A 15,884-nucleotide genomic window follows, 5' to 3' on the forward strand; every position below is an offset into this window, starting at 1 on the left:
GCGCAGAGAGGGCCGGCTGTGCATCCGGCGTGGGCGGCACGGAGCGACCTCGCCCCGCCCGCTGGGTCCCCAAGCTCGCCCTCCACAGCTCGGCCTCGGTCACCTCAGTCCCAGACTCAGCACCCTGACTCCGAGCCCCAGCCCCCGCCTCCTGCCCCACACCGCCTGCCCCCAGTCTCCTCCTCTGTCTCTGCCGCGGCGTCTCGGCAGCCCAGAGGCCCCGGCGCCCGCCCCCAACCCCTGGCCCCAGCCCCCGGCTCTGCCCACGCCCTCCTCCCGCCAGCCCGGCAGCCAGCGCAGCGCCGGGCCTCGCTCCCCGTGCGTCCTGCGGGGGTGGAGGCGCGGAGAGGCGGCAAGCGCAGCCGGGGAGGGGGGGGCAGAGGCATAGACAGAGGCGCGGAGGCTCGGAGAGAGAAGACGTGGAGGGAGGGACAGAGCCTGGACAGCGGTGGACACAGCATCGCGCACCGGGCAAAGCAAAGCGTGCAGCAGGCGCGGAGCGCGGGGCATCGTGAAGGCAGCCCCGGTGGTCTTCGACCGTCCATGCACAGAGCGCCCTCCCCCACAGCCGAGCAGCCGCCGGGCGGAGGGGACAGCGCCCGCCGGACCCCGCAGCCCAGACTCAAGTTAGTGGGCAAAGGGAGGCGGCAGGGAGTGGAGATGGGTGGAGCTGGACTCAGGAATGGGGTCCGGAGGGTGGAGGTCGAGGAGAGGACGTGGGGAAGCGGGACGGGGGTGGGGGGTGGAGACTGATGGAAAAGGGGGTGAGTCTTCGAATTAGGGGACCTTTGGAGCAGACAAGGAGCTGAGGAAGCTCAATACAAAAGAGTGTACTATCTCATTCCCCATTCCAGATTCACTCTGTGGGCATGACCTAGCATGAGAGCCCCCTGTAAAGAATGCGGGAGCCCCCAAGCGTCTGGGGAAGCCCAGGAGCTTAAGCTGGTGACAGCACGGAGGGTGGGGGACGCGCAGCTGGATCAGTGTGTTGTTGGCAAAGAACGCATTCACCGGGTTCAGGAGAGGCTGGCGCCTTTGAGTTAAAGGCGCATCAGCGGGCTTGAAGCACGGGATGCCTGAGGTGTCCCTTTCTGTATTTGACTGTTCCTTCACAGCATGGAGAGGGGAGTTTCGGTGTGCAGCCTCTCCTTGAAGAGGACTTGAGAGACTCTCCACTCCCCTCAAAGATGTGGGTGGAAAATATGTGAGAGGAGAGTAGGCGGGAGCCCCCAGGCGGTTTTCGCCCACAGACGCTACCACTGTGGGAGTGTGTGGGTGGAATGGCCTCGGAGAAGAACAATTGAGGCGCCTTTCCCCTCCCCCATCGCCTGATCTGAAGGGACAGGACTACCGAAAGAGTGGGAAAGGCATACCAGGGGAGGTCACAACTGAGGGGCGCTGGGCGGGCTGGAAGGGAGGAGAGGTCTTGGAGGGAGAAAGGGCAAGGTGGAAGGCCTAATCTGTGGGAAAACTGAGGGTAGAGGAGCAGGGGTCCACCTGCCTCACTGAGTAGGAAAGCCAGGGAAGGGGCCACACCCCTCCCTCAGCCACCTGAGCAGGGATGCCATCTGGACAGGGAGTGAAACTGGCCAGCAGTGGGCCCCCAGTGTCCACTATGAGTAGGAGGGGCTCCTATAATTCTCTTTACTTTGGGAAGTCCCATTAAGTGGTGTTAAGACTGCTGGGTGTTTAGGGTAGCATGTGGGGATTGTTTGGGGGGAGAAAGAGGGTCCAGCCATCTCAGGGGTGCACTAGTGGGCTTCAGTGCTCCAGGTTTTCTTGTCCTAGACCAGAAAGGTTAAAGATGAAGAGGAGGGGGAAAAGTCTTTGATGACTACAGACAGCAGTGGCTTCTAGTGCTTCAGGCTAGCCTGTGATGGCACTGTCATGACTATGCTTTAAAGTACTGCTACGTTCTCATAGTCTGTGCTCAGCTCTGAACATAGGGCAGAGAGAATATTCAAAGGAGGGAGAAGAAGAAGAGAAGGCAAGAAAGAGAGGTCAGTTGTTAGTGTGGGTTGGTACCCTGCGGGAGCATTTGCACTGACTGCCTCTTTCTTGTACTCCTCCTTCTCAGGGCCAGTGCCCGAGCCATGGCACTGCCTCGGACGCTGGGGGAGCTGCAACTATATCGGGTCCTGCAGCGCGCCAACCTCCTTTCCTACTATGAGACCTTCATCCAGCAAGGAGGGGACGATGTGCAGCAGCTGTGTGAGGCTGGTGAGGAGGAGTTCCTGGAGATCATGGCACTTGTGGGCATGGCCACCAAGCCTCTCCATGTCCGACGCCTGCAGAAGGCACTGAGAGAGTGGGCTACCAATCCGGGGCTCTTCAGCCAACCAGTCCCTGCTGTTCCTGTCTCTAGCATTCCGCTTTTCAAGATCTCTGAGACTGCGGGTACCCGGAAAGGGAGCATGAGCAATGGGCACGGCAGCCCAGGGGAAAAGGCGGGTAGTACCCGTAGTTTTAGCCCCAAGAGCCCCCTGGAACTTGGAGAGAAACTGTCACCACTGCCTGGGGGACCTGGGGCAGGGGACCCCAGGATCTGGCCAGGCCGGAGCACTCCAGAGTCGGACATTGGGGCAGGAGGAGAAGAGGAGTCTGGTTCACCTCCCTTCTCCCCACCTGCAGGGGGAGGAGTCCCTGAGGGGACTGGGGCTGGGGGGATGGCAGCAGGTGGGACTGGGAGTGGTCCAGACCGGCTGGAGCCAGAGATGGTACGGATGGTGGTGGAGAGCGTGGAGAGGATCTTCAGGAGCTTCCCAAGGGGTGATGCTGGGGAGGTCACATCACTGCTGAAGCTGAATAAGAAGCTGGCACGGAGTGTAGGGCACATATTTGAGATGGATGATAATGATAGCCAGAAGGAAGAGGAGATCCGCAAGTACAGCATCATCTATGGCCGCTTCGACTCCAAACGGCGGGAGGGCAAGCAGCTCAGTCTGCATGAGGTGAGGACCCAGGTCCTCTCAGGACTGTCATTGATTCCTAGCTCTCCATATGCTTGCCTCTTGAGAGTTTTTATGTTCTCCAGCTCTGCTTTGTTGCCCCTTGACCAGGACCCTTGTCCTGGACCTCCCCCTTCCCACATCCACCCTGGCTGCTGCAGTGCCTTCATTCTTAGCAAGGGGGAGCAGGACCCCACAGGAGTGGAGGAGGCCCCGGACATTCCTAGGAAGCTCTGGGTGCCTATCTCCATCTCTGTCTTCCTCCCTCAGAAAACTCCTGTGTATTGTCCAAACAAAGCAAGCCTCCTGTGGATGGGTCTCTTTGATGGTGAAGTGGGGTGAGGAGGTAAGGCCATGGGTGAGTTAGGATTCTGTCTGTCCCTCCTCCACAGCTGACCATCAATGAGGCTGCTGCCCAATTCTGCATGAGGGACAATACACTCCTACTTCGGAGGGTGGAGCTCTTCTCTCTGTCTCGCCAAGTGGCCCGAGAGAGCACCTACCTGTCATCCTTGAAGGGCTCCAGGTGAGACCCCTTCCCTAGGTTCTTCCTAGATTGGTATCCTGCCAAGTAATTGGATCATGTCCTGACTTCCAGTTCAGGCAGCTCTAGACCTGCTTCCCACCCACCTGAATGCTTTGCCTTTGGCCAAGTTAACTTGTCTTGAGGTCTGATCCCTCCTCCCATCCACCTTGGGTCCTCCCAACCCCCCACAGCAGTGATTAAGCTGGAGACTCCTACTCAGTTAGCAGCTTTTCAGAGTTTGGAAGTAATGTATGCCCCTGACCAGATTCTGTACCCTCCCCATCATGTGGCCCTCCCAAACTTCATCTTCTTTACTCTTCTCCATTTTTGTAGGCTCCACTCTGAAGAATTAGGAGGCCCCCCTCTGAAGAAGCTCAAACAGGAGGTAATGTTTTCTAGGATGTGGTAGGGGTGGGAAAGCCTGCTGCAACCTCCTACCTTGACACTTCTTCATTTTCCCATTCGGGGTATGCACAGGTTGGAGAACAGAGTCACCCTGAAATCCAGCAGCCTCCACCAGGCCCTGAGTCCTATGCATCCACGTATCGCCCCAGTCTGGAAGAGGACAGTGCTAGCCTGTCTGGGGAGAGTCTAGATGGACACTTGCAGGGTGAGTGTGCATTACAGCATCTCTCTCTTCATTGTGGGAAGGCAAGGATGGATGGGTGGGTGGGAGGATTGAGCCAGGAGCCACTGCCTGGAACAGGGTTGGGAGGCCTGGCTGGATGGGGACAGAGGGCCTATGGGTCTGGCTATGTGGATGAGGGTGGGGTTCCATTGGCTGCAGCCCCTTACCTGACAAGTGCCCATGCCCACAGCTGTGGGGTCGTGCCCAAGGCTGACGCCGCCCCCTGCTGACCTGCCCCTGGCATTGCCAGCCCATGGGCTATGGAGCCGACACATCCTGCAGCAGACACTGATGGATGAGGGGCTGCGGCTCGCCCGCCTCGTCTCCCATGACCGCGTGGGCCGCCTCAGCCCCTGTGTGCCTGCGAAGCCACCTCTCGCAGGTGAGGCAGCCAGCAGTGCTGTCCCCAAGCACCCCACTCACCCAGGCCCCAAACAACAATCCTGGTATCCTGGGACCAGGGGGGAGGAAGAGAGGGCAGTAGGAGGGGTTCTAGCTAACCAGGCCTTGCTGGGAGTTGAGGATGCTGCTGATTGTTCCCATCGGGGAGGGTTGGACCTTGGTGGAGATCTGTAAAGAGGGAGCTCAGGGGAGCAGAGGGACAAAGAATGGGGAATGAAGGCAGCAGAAAGGAGCATCATTAACAAGGGAAGCTTGTCTAGAACTTCCACTGATGCAGAGGAGTGGAGCAGGCTATGAGTTGTGGGGATGGGTTGCCCAGACTGGAAGCAGGGGAGCCCAAAGGGGGTTGCTTTGTGGACAGGGGAAGAGGGAGTAGGCCAGCAGAGGGCCAGGGAGTAGGCCAGCAGAGGGCCGGGCAGCGGCTGGGCTGAGAGTGACGCAGCAGACAAAGCCACCAACCCTGGCTTGGTATTTTTAAACTCTGCGTGGGTGGGAAGTGGGGGCGGGGACTAGAAGGGGGGCTCTTCTTGAGGGAAGAGCTGGGAGGCTGGCTTCCTGTGATCCCCTTGATTTGGCTACCAGAAAACTTGGGGGAGCAGTGGTAGGGTGGGTGGGGCCTGGGTGGGGGCCAGAGATGAGTGGGGGTGGCAGAGCCAGGGAAGGGGGGAGAGGGAGAGGTCAGAGCCAAACCACCCCCGCAGCTCCTGACAGAACCAGAAATTCCAGCAGAGCAGAGGCGGCAGAGACACAGAGACACACACACAGAGACAGCTACACATGGCCAGAAAGGGGCGGGGGGCGGGCTGCATATACTTGGGTACAGAACCTTCCCCTCCCGGTGCACTGGCCGAGGGCATTAGACAGCAATTCAGTAAACTAAGTGCATCTCCACAGCTTCTCTGCCCCTGCCTCTGTCCCCAGCTTCTCTGTTCTCAGCTTCTGTTCCACTGTCTTCTAACCTGTGCTTTTTCCTTGCAGAGTTTGAAGAGGGACTGCTGGACCGATGCCCAGCCCCAGGACCCCATCCCGCACTGGTGGAGGGGCGCAGGAGCAGTGTGAAAGTGGAGGCTGAGGCCAGCCGGCAGTGAGGGAGGACCCAGGACCCCAATTTCTGGCTCAAACACACCCTCACTCTCCATCCCTGGAACCCAGACACCACCCCAATCCTTCTGCTGCCCTCCTCCTGCCTCCCCACCTGCTCCATGGGCACAGGACTATGGGGCTTCAAGCAATAATGAGCGGGGGCCTGGCGAGAGGACACACGGAGGGTGCGTGGTATCCCCTCACCCCTGCCCAGAGCCCAAAGCAAGGGGCAAGGACTCTGCCTCCAGGGCAGCTGGGGCTCTCCCCTCCCTCACACAACACACTCCCATTTTCTCTAGGTGGCCACCAGTGGTGTGAGCAGTCGGACTGAGTTTGGACATGGGGGAAGGGGGACTTCCCTGGGAAGGTCCAGCAGCTAAAAATGGCAACATTTCCTCTCAGAACCGGGGGCCTAAGAACACTGGACCTTTCCTCCTCCCTTCCCTGTCCTCATTTTTGTGCTTCTAGTTTGTTTCTTTAATTTAACAAGTGCTGCAGTTTGCTGACCCATCCCTCTCTCTCTCCCAAGTCCTCAGCAGTTCTCCCCTCCTGCCCTCTGAGGGAGGTGGATGGGGGCTCCCTCCACCAGCCCTGGGAGGCCTGGGTTGGACTCAAGGTCTCCCTGGGCAAGGCCAGACTGCAGCACCTGTCCGAACTCTTAGAGCGTCTTTCTTTTCAGATTGTGTACAGTAGATTATTTATTTTGTTATTTTGGAATAAAATTTATTTTATGGCTTAGGATCCATGACCCCCTGAGAGCGGAAAAAAGGGTAGTATGGGGTGGGGGAGTGGAGGGAAGCTTGCAGTGGGTAGGAAAGTAGAAGACAAGCAGTAGGCATGGCCCCCAACACCCTGGAGGGCCTCATGGCAAGGCCTGGGCCCCTCTCACTCTCTGGCTCCCAGCAACATTGAGGGTGTTGAGATTCTAGCTATAGCCCATATGTAGATATCACGGCCACCTCAAAATGACATTGGGTTAGCATACTAACTAGAGGTCAGCCTACTCTTGGTGTCTTATTCACTGTCTTGTACTTCCAAATTTGTGTTGTCACACAAGCAAAAGCAGGTAGACATAAGCTATATGTGGTCATATAATGAACATATATGCCATGTCATAATATGTTAATGTGTTCCAGGTACACATACTTTCACACAGCTACACACAAGCTTGGCCCTTGTACTTCTATATAATCTCATCTGTGTACCAGAAACCTAATGGGCAAGAATTCGGGGGAATTTGCTTTTTAATCTGGCAAAATCCACATTAGTAACCATGCGTCCAGGCCCCTCCTCTTCTCCCACCCAGGGTCTCCTGAACTCCAGGATTCCAGGGCAGAGACCCTGACCCATGCTTTCAGTCTCTGATCTCTAATGCAAATGTGTGCACATCTGTTTCAGCACATGGCCCCAGCCCTTCCTCAGAGTGAGTAGAGAAACCCTCCGTACCCTAATCTGTGTTCCCACCCAGTCCCATTTTCCCCCGAGAGCTGTGTGTATTCTATAAGTGCAGGTGTGTTGGGGCTTTTCTCATTTTGGAGCCTGAACTTCCTTTCCAGTGCTGGAAGAGGGGGGACAGCAGTGGGAAGGAAGGAGTCCAGTGGCTCCCTCCACCATGCATACTCCAGGCAGTCTTTGCCTCCTGATGGAGGAGCAGCTGGAGATGGAAGGCACCTTCATGAGCAGGTGTCCAGGGCAGGTCCATGGAGACAGTAGAAGAGCTGTCTCTGGGCTCCTCCTTCAGCTGGGATCACCAACTGGGGTTGGCCCTCAAGTCCAGGTGGGACATTGAGATCCCAGATGTCCCATAAGGAGTGGACTGCAGGAGGGGCTGGGCTCCCAAGGACCCTCCCCCTGCCTCCCCTTGGCCTTCAAGGAGAAGCTTGGTGAGGTCCTGTTCAGTGGGGGGCAGCAGGGGAGGGAACATGTCCTCACCAACCCTGTGAGAAAAAGGGGAAGGTAGTGGAGTTGGCACAGCACTCATTCCCTGCTTCAACCCAGCTTCTGCTCTAGACTGCCACTCACCAGGTGCCCTGGGGGAACCCTCCTACTGGCTGGCTTAGACAGCTGTCTTCTGCCATGGTCACATCTGGGCAGAGCAGGGACTCAGGACTGGACACAGCATGCTCTTGAGGCTGGCACTGCAGTAGACCCCTGCCAGGGACCAGAAAAGGAAACAAGAAGAAAGGAGTGAAGCCAGGAAAGAAGGGGAAGCATAGGGTTAGGAGAGGCTTTGTCACTCACTGGGGGTGAGGTTGGTCAAAGGGCAGACTCATCTGGCTCAGGCTAGGGGGCATCTGCATGTGTGGCCTGGAAGGAAGAAGGAAACAATCAAAGGAAGGAAGACTGGACAAAGGCAGGGTGTTGCAAAGTCAAGACTACTGAATGAATGAATGAATGAATGAATGAATGAATGAAAGGACCACTGAATGACCTCTGGCACTTTCTTCTGACTTAGCTACTCACTGATTGCTTGCCCTTGATCAGGTCATTTCTGTGCTCTGAACAGTTTCCTTACCTGTAAGATGTGACAGGGTGAGGGGTGGGGTTGGTTTAGCCCATTTCTAATGTTTCTTTGGATTCTGAATTGGGGTGGCTCTAAATCCCCCCATTCCCCACCCTTCACCTCAGCTCAGGGGAGATCAGATGTTGTGCCTTAATAAAGCACCTGAGTGATACTTGGAGAAGAAAAGTGTCTAGGGCACTTCAAGATTGAAACAGATGAATAAGTAAAAATTAACACAGCAGGTGGGGGTATAAGTCAGTGATGAAGTGTATTCTTAGCATGCATGAGGACCTGGGTTTGCTCCCTAGCACCTAAATCAGTCCTCAATCAATAACAGCTAGTAAGTGACAGTGGATTTCAGGGGCATAAGCCCCTGAAAGAGTCCTTGCCATAAGCCCGGCATGAAGCTCAATTGTACACATATTATAACTCATTTAAACTTCATGAAAATCCCATGAGGCATTATACTTATTATCATTATTATCCCCCACTTTATAGCCAGAAGGAAGTTAGGTCTCACTCTCAAAGTCAGTAAGTGGCAGAACTGGAATTTGAACCCAGACAATCTGGATCTTACTCACCACCACCATCAGTGGACAGAGGAGAAGAAAGGGTGTTAGCATTTGCAACCCGTACCCATAAAACCACCTCTCTTAGCAGAGGTAAATGCCCACCATGCAGTAGGATGCTGTCCCTGCCCCCCACAAATCCTGACTTACTCTTGGAAGCCTGGCAGCACATTGACCGACTCTTCTGGGGGGAGGCTCTGATACGAGGGGATAGAATGAGAGTGTGGGGGGTACACCTGGGGCCTGTGGAAAAAAAGCAGATGCCCTGATGCAAGTCCTTCCCCTGTGCAGCCCCACAACCTGTCTTGGGAAGGGAAATCCCCTTCATGGTAGAGGAAATTCTGTTTCAGCTGCTGTCCCTCCCAGTCACACAAGCTGAAGACCCTTCTGCACAGACCACCTCCCTCCTTGTCTCTCCACCTTCTTACACCATATCTTGGCTGAGCTGCATACTCATGGAGGAATCAGGGGCCATTCCAAGATCATAAGGCACCATGGCCGTCACCTGGGGCTCTGGAGTGAGAATGGGCTGGTCCCTGGAGGAGAGAGGAAGGCACAGGTGACTGATGAAGGGATGATGCTGCCACTCCTTTCTGCAGGTCAAATCCAGCCCCTACCTCCTGTCCACCATCCATGGCCCCACACTCACCTTTCTACAGTCATCTTGATAGTAGTTGGGACATAACCCCTGCCATCCTTCCCCATCTGTTCAGCTGTTGCAGGAAGGAAAGGAAAATCATGGAGCGCTCCAGGGTAGGGAGAAAGGGAGGTAGAAAAGCAGGGAGGCCGATGGGCAGGTAAAAGTGGAGCTACAAAAATGGGGAAAATTAGAGATGACACATGGCAGTCAGGGAGAAGGGTGAGACTGGGAGCAGGAAAGAGGTAGGCAATGAGAAGGCATCAATGCCGCCAGCTGATGCTCACGCTTATAGTGACTCCGGAAAGCCTCGTCCTTCGGTTTCTTGGGGTAGAGGTTTCTGAGTTGAGCAAGGTCCCGGATTCGGTCTCCCAGTGAACGAATGGACAGGTCTTTGGCAGAGAATGGCTGGATGTTCTCTATCTGTGGGGATCCTATGACAGGAATAAGACCTTGGGTCTCCTCTGTCCAATCTTCCCCTTTCCTAGCTCCACCAGAGGACCCATTCTCATTCCACCAAGGCAAGAGAGAGTAGACTTAGTTTTGAGGGAGGGAGACCCACTAGTTTCCACTGCCATGAGCTCACAGCAATACCAAGAAGGAGGAAGAGAAGTTGGACTTAAGGAAGAACTTCCTGAAGATTAGGTTGGCATCAAAGAAGCCCAAGACATTTCCTTCCCAGAAGAAATCCCAGAGAGCATAGGCACAAAGGCAGAGGATTAGCTGGCGTTGGGGTGACCTCACCATCCTGGCCCCGGATGACATGGGCAATGGTGATGCCCCCAATCTCAGAGTCGCTGAAGCGTAGGAGGAAAGTTCCATCAGGCTCATTGAGAAGAAGGCTAGTGACATACTGTTTGCTGATGAAGCCGATAATCAGCCTGGCCAGGACGAAGGAGAAGTTGGGATGTGGGCACTGAATGTGGTCAGGAAGCCAGAGGTATAGTTGCTCAGGTCACCTGGGGCAGATACTCACCGGTCTGACCAGTAGCTCCGGAGACATCGTTTGGTGAGGTCCAGAACACCATCGAACCACTGCCAAAAGGTAAAGCCACGGCCCAGCAGGATCTCCTGAGAGGTGGAGGGGGAGCTGGGGTGAGCAGGGGAGGGCTGGGACTGGAGCCTGGTTAGGGGAGGGCTGGCACTGGAGCCTGTATTGATTGTACCATCAATTCATGGTCAACATGCTTACCATGTGCTAGGCACCATTCCAAGCCTGTCCATATATTATTTGATCTTTGACAGAATATGGAAGAAGGTGCTCTAACAATCCTATCTTACAGACAATGAAATGAAAGTCCAGAAAGGTCAAGTGACTTGTCCATATCCACAGAGTTGATGAGAGGCAAAGCTGGGATTTAAGCCCAGGCAGAGTGGTACTGGAGCCCCTTATAACCCCCACACTAATCTCCATCCCTACTGAGCCCTGGCAGAGATAGACTCCAGAGGAGAGTGAGTGACATGCTAGCTCCTTTTGCTAACATGACATGTGGGCCTCTTTGTCTTCCTCTTTTAAAATTTTTAAAATTTATTTATTTGTTTATTACAGTATTGCAATTGAACCTAGGATCTTGCGCATCCAGGCAAGTGCTCAATCACTTCCAGTCCTTTTATTTTATTTTGAGACAAGGTCTCCCTAAGTTGCCCAGACTGACCTTGAACTTTCAATCCTCCTGCCTCAACCTCTCAAATCTAGCAGTCTGTTCCTCAAGTAGCTGGGATTACAGGAGTGCACCACTACTCCTGACTACTTTTTTGTTTTGTTTTGTTTTGTTTTAAAGGGAGCAGTACATGGCTGTGTTTACCCACTTAGGTGTCAACCAAGACACCAGATCCCCTTCTTCCCATGTTCTTGTAACTGACCTAGTCCTATGCTACCTCATTTGGAGGCAGTAAAATATAATAATTAGAACAAGAGTCAGAAATATGGGGCTCCATCCTAGCCATGCCACTCATTACTGTGAGACCTTGGACAAAGTACTTAACCTCTCTAAGTGTAGTTTCCTTATCTATAAAATGGAAATAAAAATAGAACCTACCTTAAAGGAATGTTGGGAGGATTAAGTGAGATAACATACATAAAGTGTAAAACATTGTGTTTGGCACAGTGGACATATGGTAGGGGTATTACTGTACATGTCCCTATGGGGTTTTGCCCAGTTTTTGCAATAGGAACTATTTTCTCAATGAGTCCAAGTCATTTTTGAATCAGAGCTCTATTTACACACAATTTGGGTGAGTTGTGCAAGTCACTGGTAAAAAGGATCTAGCAGTCTGTCCCTCAGCAGAAGCTGGGGAGGCCTTGAGTGCCCTAGGGTGTACAGCTTGAGGGTGGGAGGTCCAAAGAGCAGGAGAATGACCTTGTTAAACTGTGACCAAGACACAGAACGGTGCTGGAAAGCCTCCATGCTAAGGCTGTTGTCATTGAAGATCTTCTGGGCCAGGAAGAGGAAGTGCTCTGGAAGCAGCCCCCGGTTGGTCCCCACCTCAGCCATGAACTTGAGGTTCAGAGTTTCACACATCTTCTCCCAGGGTACCCTCTCAGCCACCACAAAGGGCACACGGTCCTGAGGGGGAGAAGCAAGGAGAGAGCAAGTCAGGCTATCTCATTAGTGTTCTTCAGGAGACCTTCATCCTTCCTATCTCCCTCATCTGCCTTTCTTGGTATTGTCCCCTGAACTGGCTCACAAACATGGTGCTTTTTCCCAATAGTAGTTTCTGGTGCTACAGAGTAACAGTTGTTAAGATTGGGATGAAAAGAGGTCACAAGCACAAAAGCAGGCCCATAAGAAGAAAAATTAAAGTAACGTGCATTTGAACATGCCCGCTACCCACCAACCAGCACACCCTGTGTTAGAACCCACTCTACCCCTGCGCCTGCCTTCCACTCCTCACCATCTCAGAGAAGGCATTGTCCCACAGGATGGTGGCTTTGGCATTATTGTCTTGATTGCCATGTACGATGACCACCAGGGGCAGAGATAGGACCTGAAGGGGTGAGAAGAGACATTTCTCCTTAGTGGTGTCCTCAGGGGACATAGTTAAAGAGCTCGTGGCAGTTAGCTTTCACTGTAGAGAAGTGGTTATACATCAGTGCTATGGAGCCAGACTTCCTAGGCTCAGATACCCACCTGACACTTACAGCTGTGTGACCTGGGCAAACTATGGAATCTCTCTGTGTCCCAATGTCCTTATCTGTAAAATGAGGCTAGTGATAGTAATAACCTTATAAAGTTGTGAAAACCAAATGTGTATGTGTGAGAGGGTCATTAAAACAGTCTGGTGTATTAAAAATGCTTGGTAAGAGTTAACTGCTACACCATTCCCTGGATGAGTATGCTATGGTCTTGCTTTCCCTCAACCCCAATATGTATGAATCTGAGACCCATAAGGTATAAGGCAACCAGGCAGGGGGAGGATCCAGGGCCCTGATGTGTGGTATAGAGAGGGAATTGGGGTCCCAGTATCAGGTGGGGCTGGGGCCACATCTCACCTGGAGCTGGATGGGGAGTTTGCTAGGGCCGAGCACAAAGCTGGTAGAGAAGAGCACAGCACACTTCTCCTCGGTGACAGATTCAGTACCCTTTCGCTCACACCGCTTGATTTTTTTCAGGAGCTGAGGGATCATGGGAAGGGTGGATGAGAGAGAGGAGGGCAAGAATGTGAGAACGGAGATCAGTACTCTGGGGCTCCCAACATGCTCCCCAAGGACAGTCCCACAGTATGAGACCCTGACCCCATGCTCTGGAGCCCCTCACCAGGTTTTTAAACAGCGCAGAGCAGCAGTTCCCGGGAATGCTGTTCTCCAGGGGCACCGTGTTGTTGATGATCTCCCCAGTGCTCTCACTGCCAGGGGGTCAAAACATGAGTAAGCTTATCCCAGCCGGGCCAGAGGTGTGGTGAGCAGCTTGACTCCATGGGTAGTGATGGGGACTACCACTGTCAGTGACCACAGACCTCCATGTCCCTGCTTAGGTCCTTTGTTAATGGGGGAGGGGGAGGGGAATTTAACTCAGGGCCTCATACATGCTAAGCACATGCTTTATCACCAAGTTACACCCCCAACCTCAGCTTGGTTCTTAGGAAAGAGTCCCTATCTTGGCCAAATTCTGACACCTCCACCCCATTCCAGATTGAATGGGTCTCTTCCCTTCCTCTGCCTTAACCATTCATAGTCTCCACCCCAAGGCCTCCATCCTCATCTTTCTGTCCTATGTTCCTGGCTCCTTTTGCCTTTATCAGCCCAATAGGCCTTCTCCAGTTCCAGGTCCAGTCCTCACTTACGCTCCAGTGCCAGGCCCCTGGGGCATGCTCAGCTCTCTCGCCTGCTTCTCAGTTACCATGTCAGCCCTGACCAGTGGAGGCTTGGCTGGGGCCCCCAGGAACCGCAGACCCAGTAGAAATCGAACCCCAGCCTGGAACTTGGTCTGAGTCTTCAGAACCTGCGGGGGCTGCTTCTCCACCAGGAAAGAGCTGGGAAGAGGAAAGAGGACCCAAGAGGAATTAAGGACTGTGTTCCTCCTGGTACCCTCCTCACAACTCTAACCCTTACTTCCTTTCCCATGGAATCTGCTCTAAGCCAGGTTGGGGTCTCACAGGGCATACCTGGTGACAAGGGTTCGTAGGACTTCATCCAGTCGGCTAATCAGTGATGCCCGGGTCTTCAACTCAAGCTCCCCACCAGCAGTCCCTATCTCCTGCTGTAACTGGGAGTAAATGTCCACCAGGCTTTCACACCTGGGGCCAGGATAGTGGTCAGGGGGGCACAGGATTCAGGCTGTCTGTTCTGGCCCAGACTCCCTTCCCCTAAACCCAGAGAGAAAGCCGGATATTGTATGTGCAGGGGTGGGGTGGGCAGTGGCTGCAAGGCATCTGGGTTGAAGGGGGTTCTGGGGCCTGCCTGGGCTTTGAGAGGGATGTTCATTCTTAGTGCCTAGATGCCCTGTGGAAACTGGCTGCCTCTTTCCCAGGGCTCCAGTACCCAGCATGGAGTGTACTTTAGGGCAAAGTACCTGCTATTTGTGACCCCTCAACTGAGCACACTTGTACAGGATACAACCTGAACAATTGTGTGCAGCCCTGCTGGAACTGGATTTTCTGAGTCTTGTTCACATCAAGACCCTCCCCTCTGGCCCTCCCCTATCTGAGCATTCTCCACCAGGGACAGCAGCAGTCACCCTACCATGCTCCTCTCCCCCATCCGCCTTGCTCTAACCTCTCCTGTAGTGCCGACAGGCTCTCCTCAAAGGGTGCACCATTCCCTGCCAGTTGCTGCTGCCGCTTCCAAATCTGGATCCTCTTCAACACTAGGGTCTGGGCAGCCTCCAGCTCCCCAACAGTCTCCTGCAGCAGTGATGCCAGGGCCTAAGGGCAGGGAGGGGCCTAAGCCAGGGCCACAAATGTCTTCTTCACCCAGATCTCTCTTTCTCACCTCCCTACCATTCCATTCCCCTCCCCACCTTAAGCTTAATCTCCACTTGTCCTTCAGTTACTCACCTCACTTGGTCTAGTCCCATTGGCCGGAGTTTCAATCAAGCTGTGCAGAGGCACTGAGGGTGGGGGCAGAAATCAGGGACCAAGAAAGAACAGAGGTTCAGTTAAGGCTGGTGTCCAAAAGAGGATTACTCCCAACATTGCCCAGAACCCCTTAGGGCTCCAGCACTGGCCCCCACCTTGGCCAGCCTCAGTCCCCTGCTGTAGGGCTTCTCGGAGAAGGCGAGCTTCCCGTACTCGGTGCTGCAGCCTCCGCAAAACTGTATTAAACTTGAGTTCTTCCTGCCTCCAGTGGAAGGGCATTGGCAGGTGGTGGAACTGTGCAGGAAGGACAGATGCCAAGAGGTAAGACACTCTGCCCGTCCCTCCACTGCCCAGCCTCCACTCTGCTCTGAAGAAAAGGAGATAGACCACTTCCTTTTCTGGCTCCCCTCTCCCTTTTGGCTGTTCCTCTGACCTTCTGGAATCTCCTGGGATAAAACCTTTTACCTGGCAGAATCAGCTCCTTACCCCTTGCTCTGTCCTCCCCAGGCCTCACTACCCTCCACCCCTCATTTGAAGCTTCCCTCAACTTGGCTTGGGGCTTACTATGACCTAGGAACTCCCTTTGGTCATTCTGAATACTAAGATACTAAGAATCCTAGAATACTAAGCCATTCTTGAGTTTCAAATTCTTCCTAGTTTCTTTTCTTTTTTTTCTTTTTTCTTTTTTTTTTTTTTTCAGTTGTAGATGGACAAAATAACTTTATTTTATTATGTGGTGCTGAGGATTGAACCCAGTGCCTCATACATGCTAGGCAAGCACTCTACCATTGAGCCACAACCCCGGCCCTCTTCTAGTTTCTGTTGGCTCAAGCTAAAGCCCCAGGGAAATGAGTTAGGGTAGGAATGGAGTATCACAATACCTGGTCCATAACAGCTTTTTTCTCCCCTTGAAGTATTTGTCGGAAAGTGGACACCAGCTTCAGAGGATCCCTCTGATATATGCTCTATGGGTGGGATGTTGGTGGGCAGTTAGCTCAGCTCTGACCCATGTCCTCTCCTCCCTCCAATCCCCAGGCCCTCATTCATACATATAGTGCAAGGCAGCACAAA

General features: G+C 53.8%; 2 protein-coding genes across 7 annotated transcripts in view; one reads left to right on the forward strand and one right to left on the reverse strand.

Annotated features, from left to right (window-relative positions):
• Window positions 1–6,328, forward strand: NAB2 (NGFI-A binding protein 2). Of its 2 annotated transcripts, XM_079141149.1 has the most exons (7): window positions 16–626; window positions 2,078–2,951; window positions 3,341–3,474; window positions 3,808–3,859; window positions 3,952–4,084; window positions 4,293–4,484; window positions 5,483–6,328. In XM_079141149.1, the coding sequence occupies exons 1-7, from the start codon at window positions 544–546 to the stop codon at window positions 5,590–5,592; spliced, it is 1,578 nt and encodes a 525-aa protein (XP_078997275.1). In that variant the 5' UTR covers window positions 16–543; the 3' UTR covers window positions 5,593–6,328. The 2 variants fall into 2 exon arrangements, with proteins under 2 accessions (XP_078997276.1, XP_078997275.1); XM_079141150.1 differs by lacking the exon at window positions 4,293–4,484 and having other exon boundaries at window positions 1–626.
• Window positions 6,329–6,692: 364 nt separating this feature from the next.
• Window positions 6,693–15,884, reverse strand: part of STAT6 (signal transducer and activator of transcription 6) — a 41,548-nt gene continuing 32,356 nt past the window's right edge. For 3 of the 5 annotated variants that reach the window (XM_079141145.1, XM_079141144.1, XM_079141146.1), the window contains exons 4-22: window positions 15,695–15,778; window positions 14,969–15,107; window positions 14,793–14,845; window positions 14,512–14,660; window positions 13,902–14,033; window positions 13,581–13,769; window positions 13,055–13,142; window positions 12,790–12,912; window positions 12,192–12,284; window positions 11,657–11,863; window positions 10,273–10,367; window positions 10,041–10,177; window positions 9,584–9,730; window positions 9,309–9,372; window positions 9,088–9,195; window positions 8,810–8,902; window positions 7,829–7,894; window positions 7,610–7,738; window positions 6,693–7,524 (exon numbers count right to left, since the gene is read on the reverse strand). In XM_079141145.1, the coding sequence (XP_078997271.1) occupies window positions 7,335–7,524; window positions 7,610–7,738; window positions 7,829–7,894; window positions 8,810–8,902; window positions 9,088–9,195; window positions 9,309–9,372; window positions 9,584–9,730; window positions 10,041–10,177; window positions 10,273–10,367; window positions 11,657–11,863; window positions 12,192–12,284; window positions 12,790–12,912; window positions 13,055–13,142; window positions 13,581–13,769; window positions 13,902–14,033; window positions 14,512–14,660; window positions 14,793–14,845; window positions 14,969–15,107; window positions 15,695–15,778 (2,286 nt within the window). In that variant the 3' untranslated portion in view covers window positions 6,693–7,334. The remainder of the gene's footprint in view (window positions 7,525–7,609; window positions 7,739–7,828; window positions 7,895–8,809; window positions 8,903–9,087; window positions 9,196–9,308; window positions 9,373–9,583; window positions 9,731–10,040; window positions 10,178–10,272; window positions 10,368–11,656; window positions 11,864–12,191; window positions 12,285–12,789; window positions 12,913–13,054; window positions 13,143–13,580; window positions 13,770–13,901; window positions 14,034–14,511; window positions 14,661–14,792; window positions 14,846–14,968; window positions 15,108–15,694; window positions 15,779–15,884) is intronic. The other 2 variants (XM_079141148.1, XM_079141147.1) reach the window with 2 other exon arrangements.

This window comes from Sciurus vulgaris (genome assembly GCF_902686455.1).
Source record: "Sciurus vulgaris genome assembly, chromosome: 5".
Classification (NCBI taxonomy): Eukaryota; Metazoa; Chordata; class Mammalia; order Rodentia; family Sciuridae; genus Sciurus; species Sciurus vulgaris.

Coding starts and splice junctions, on each gene's coding strand:
- NAB2 (XM_079141149.1), top strand. CDS start 544: ATGCACAGAGCGCCCTCCCCCACAGCCGAGCAGCCGCCGGGCGGAGGG. Junction 3,475..3,807: donor TCATCCTTGAAGGGCTCCAG/GTGAGACCCCTT, acceptor CCATTTTTGTAG/GCTCCACTCTGAAGAATTAG. Junction 3,860..3,951: donor TGAAGAAGCTCAAACAGGAG/GTAATGTTTTCT, acceptor GGGTATGCACAG/GTTGGAGAACAGAGTCACCC.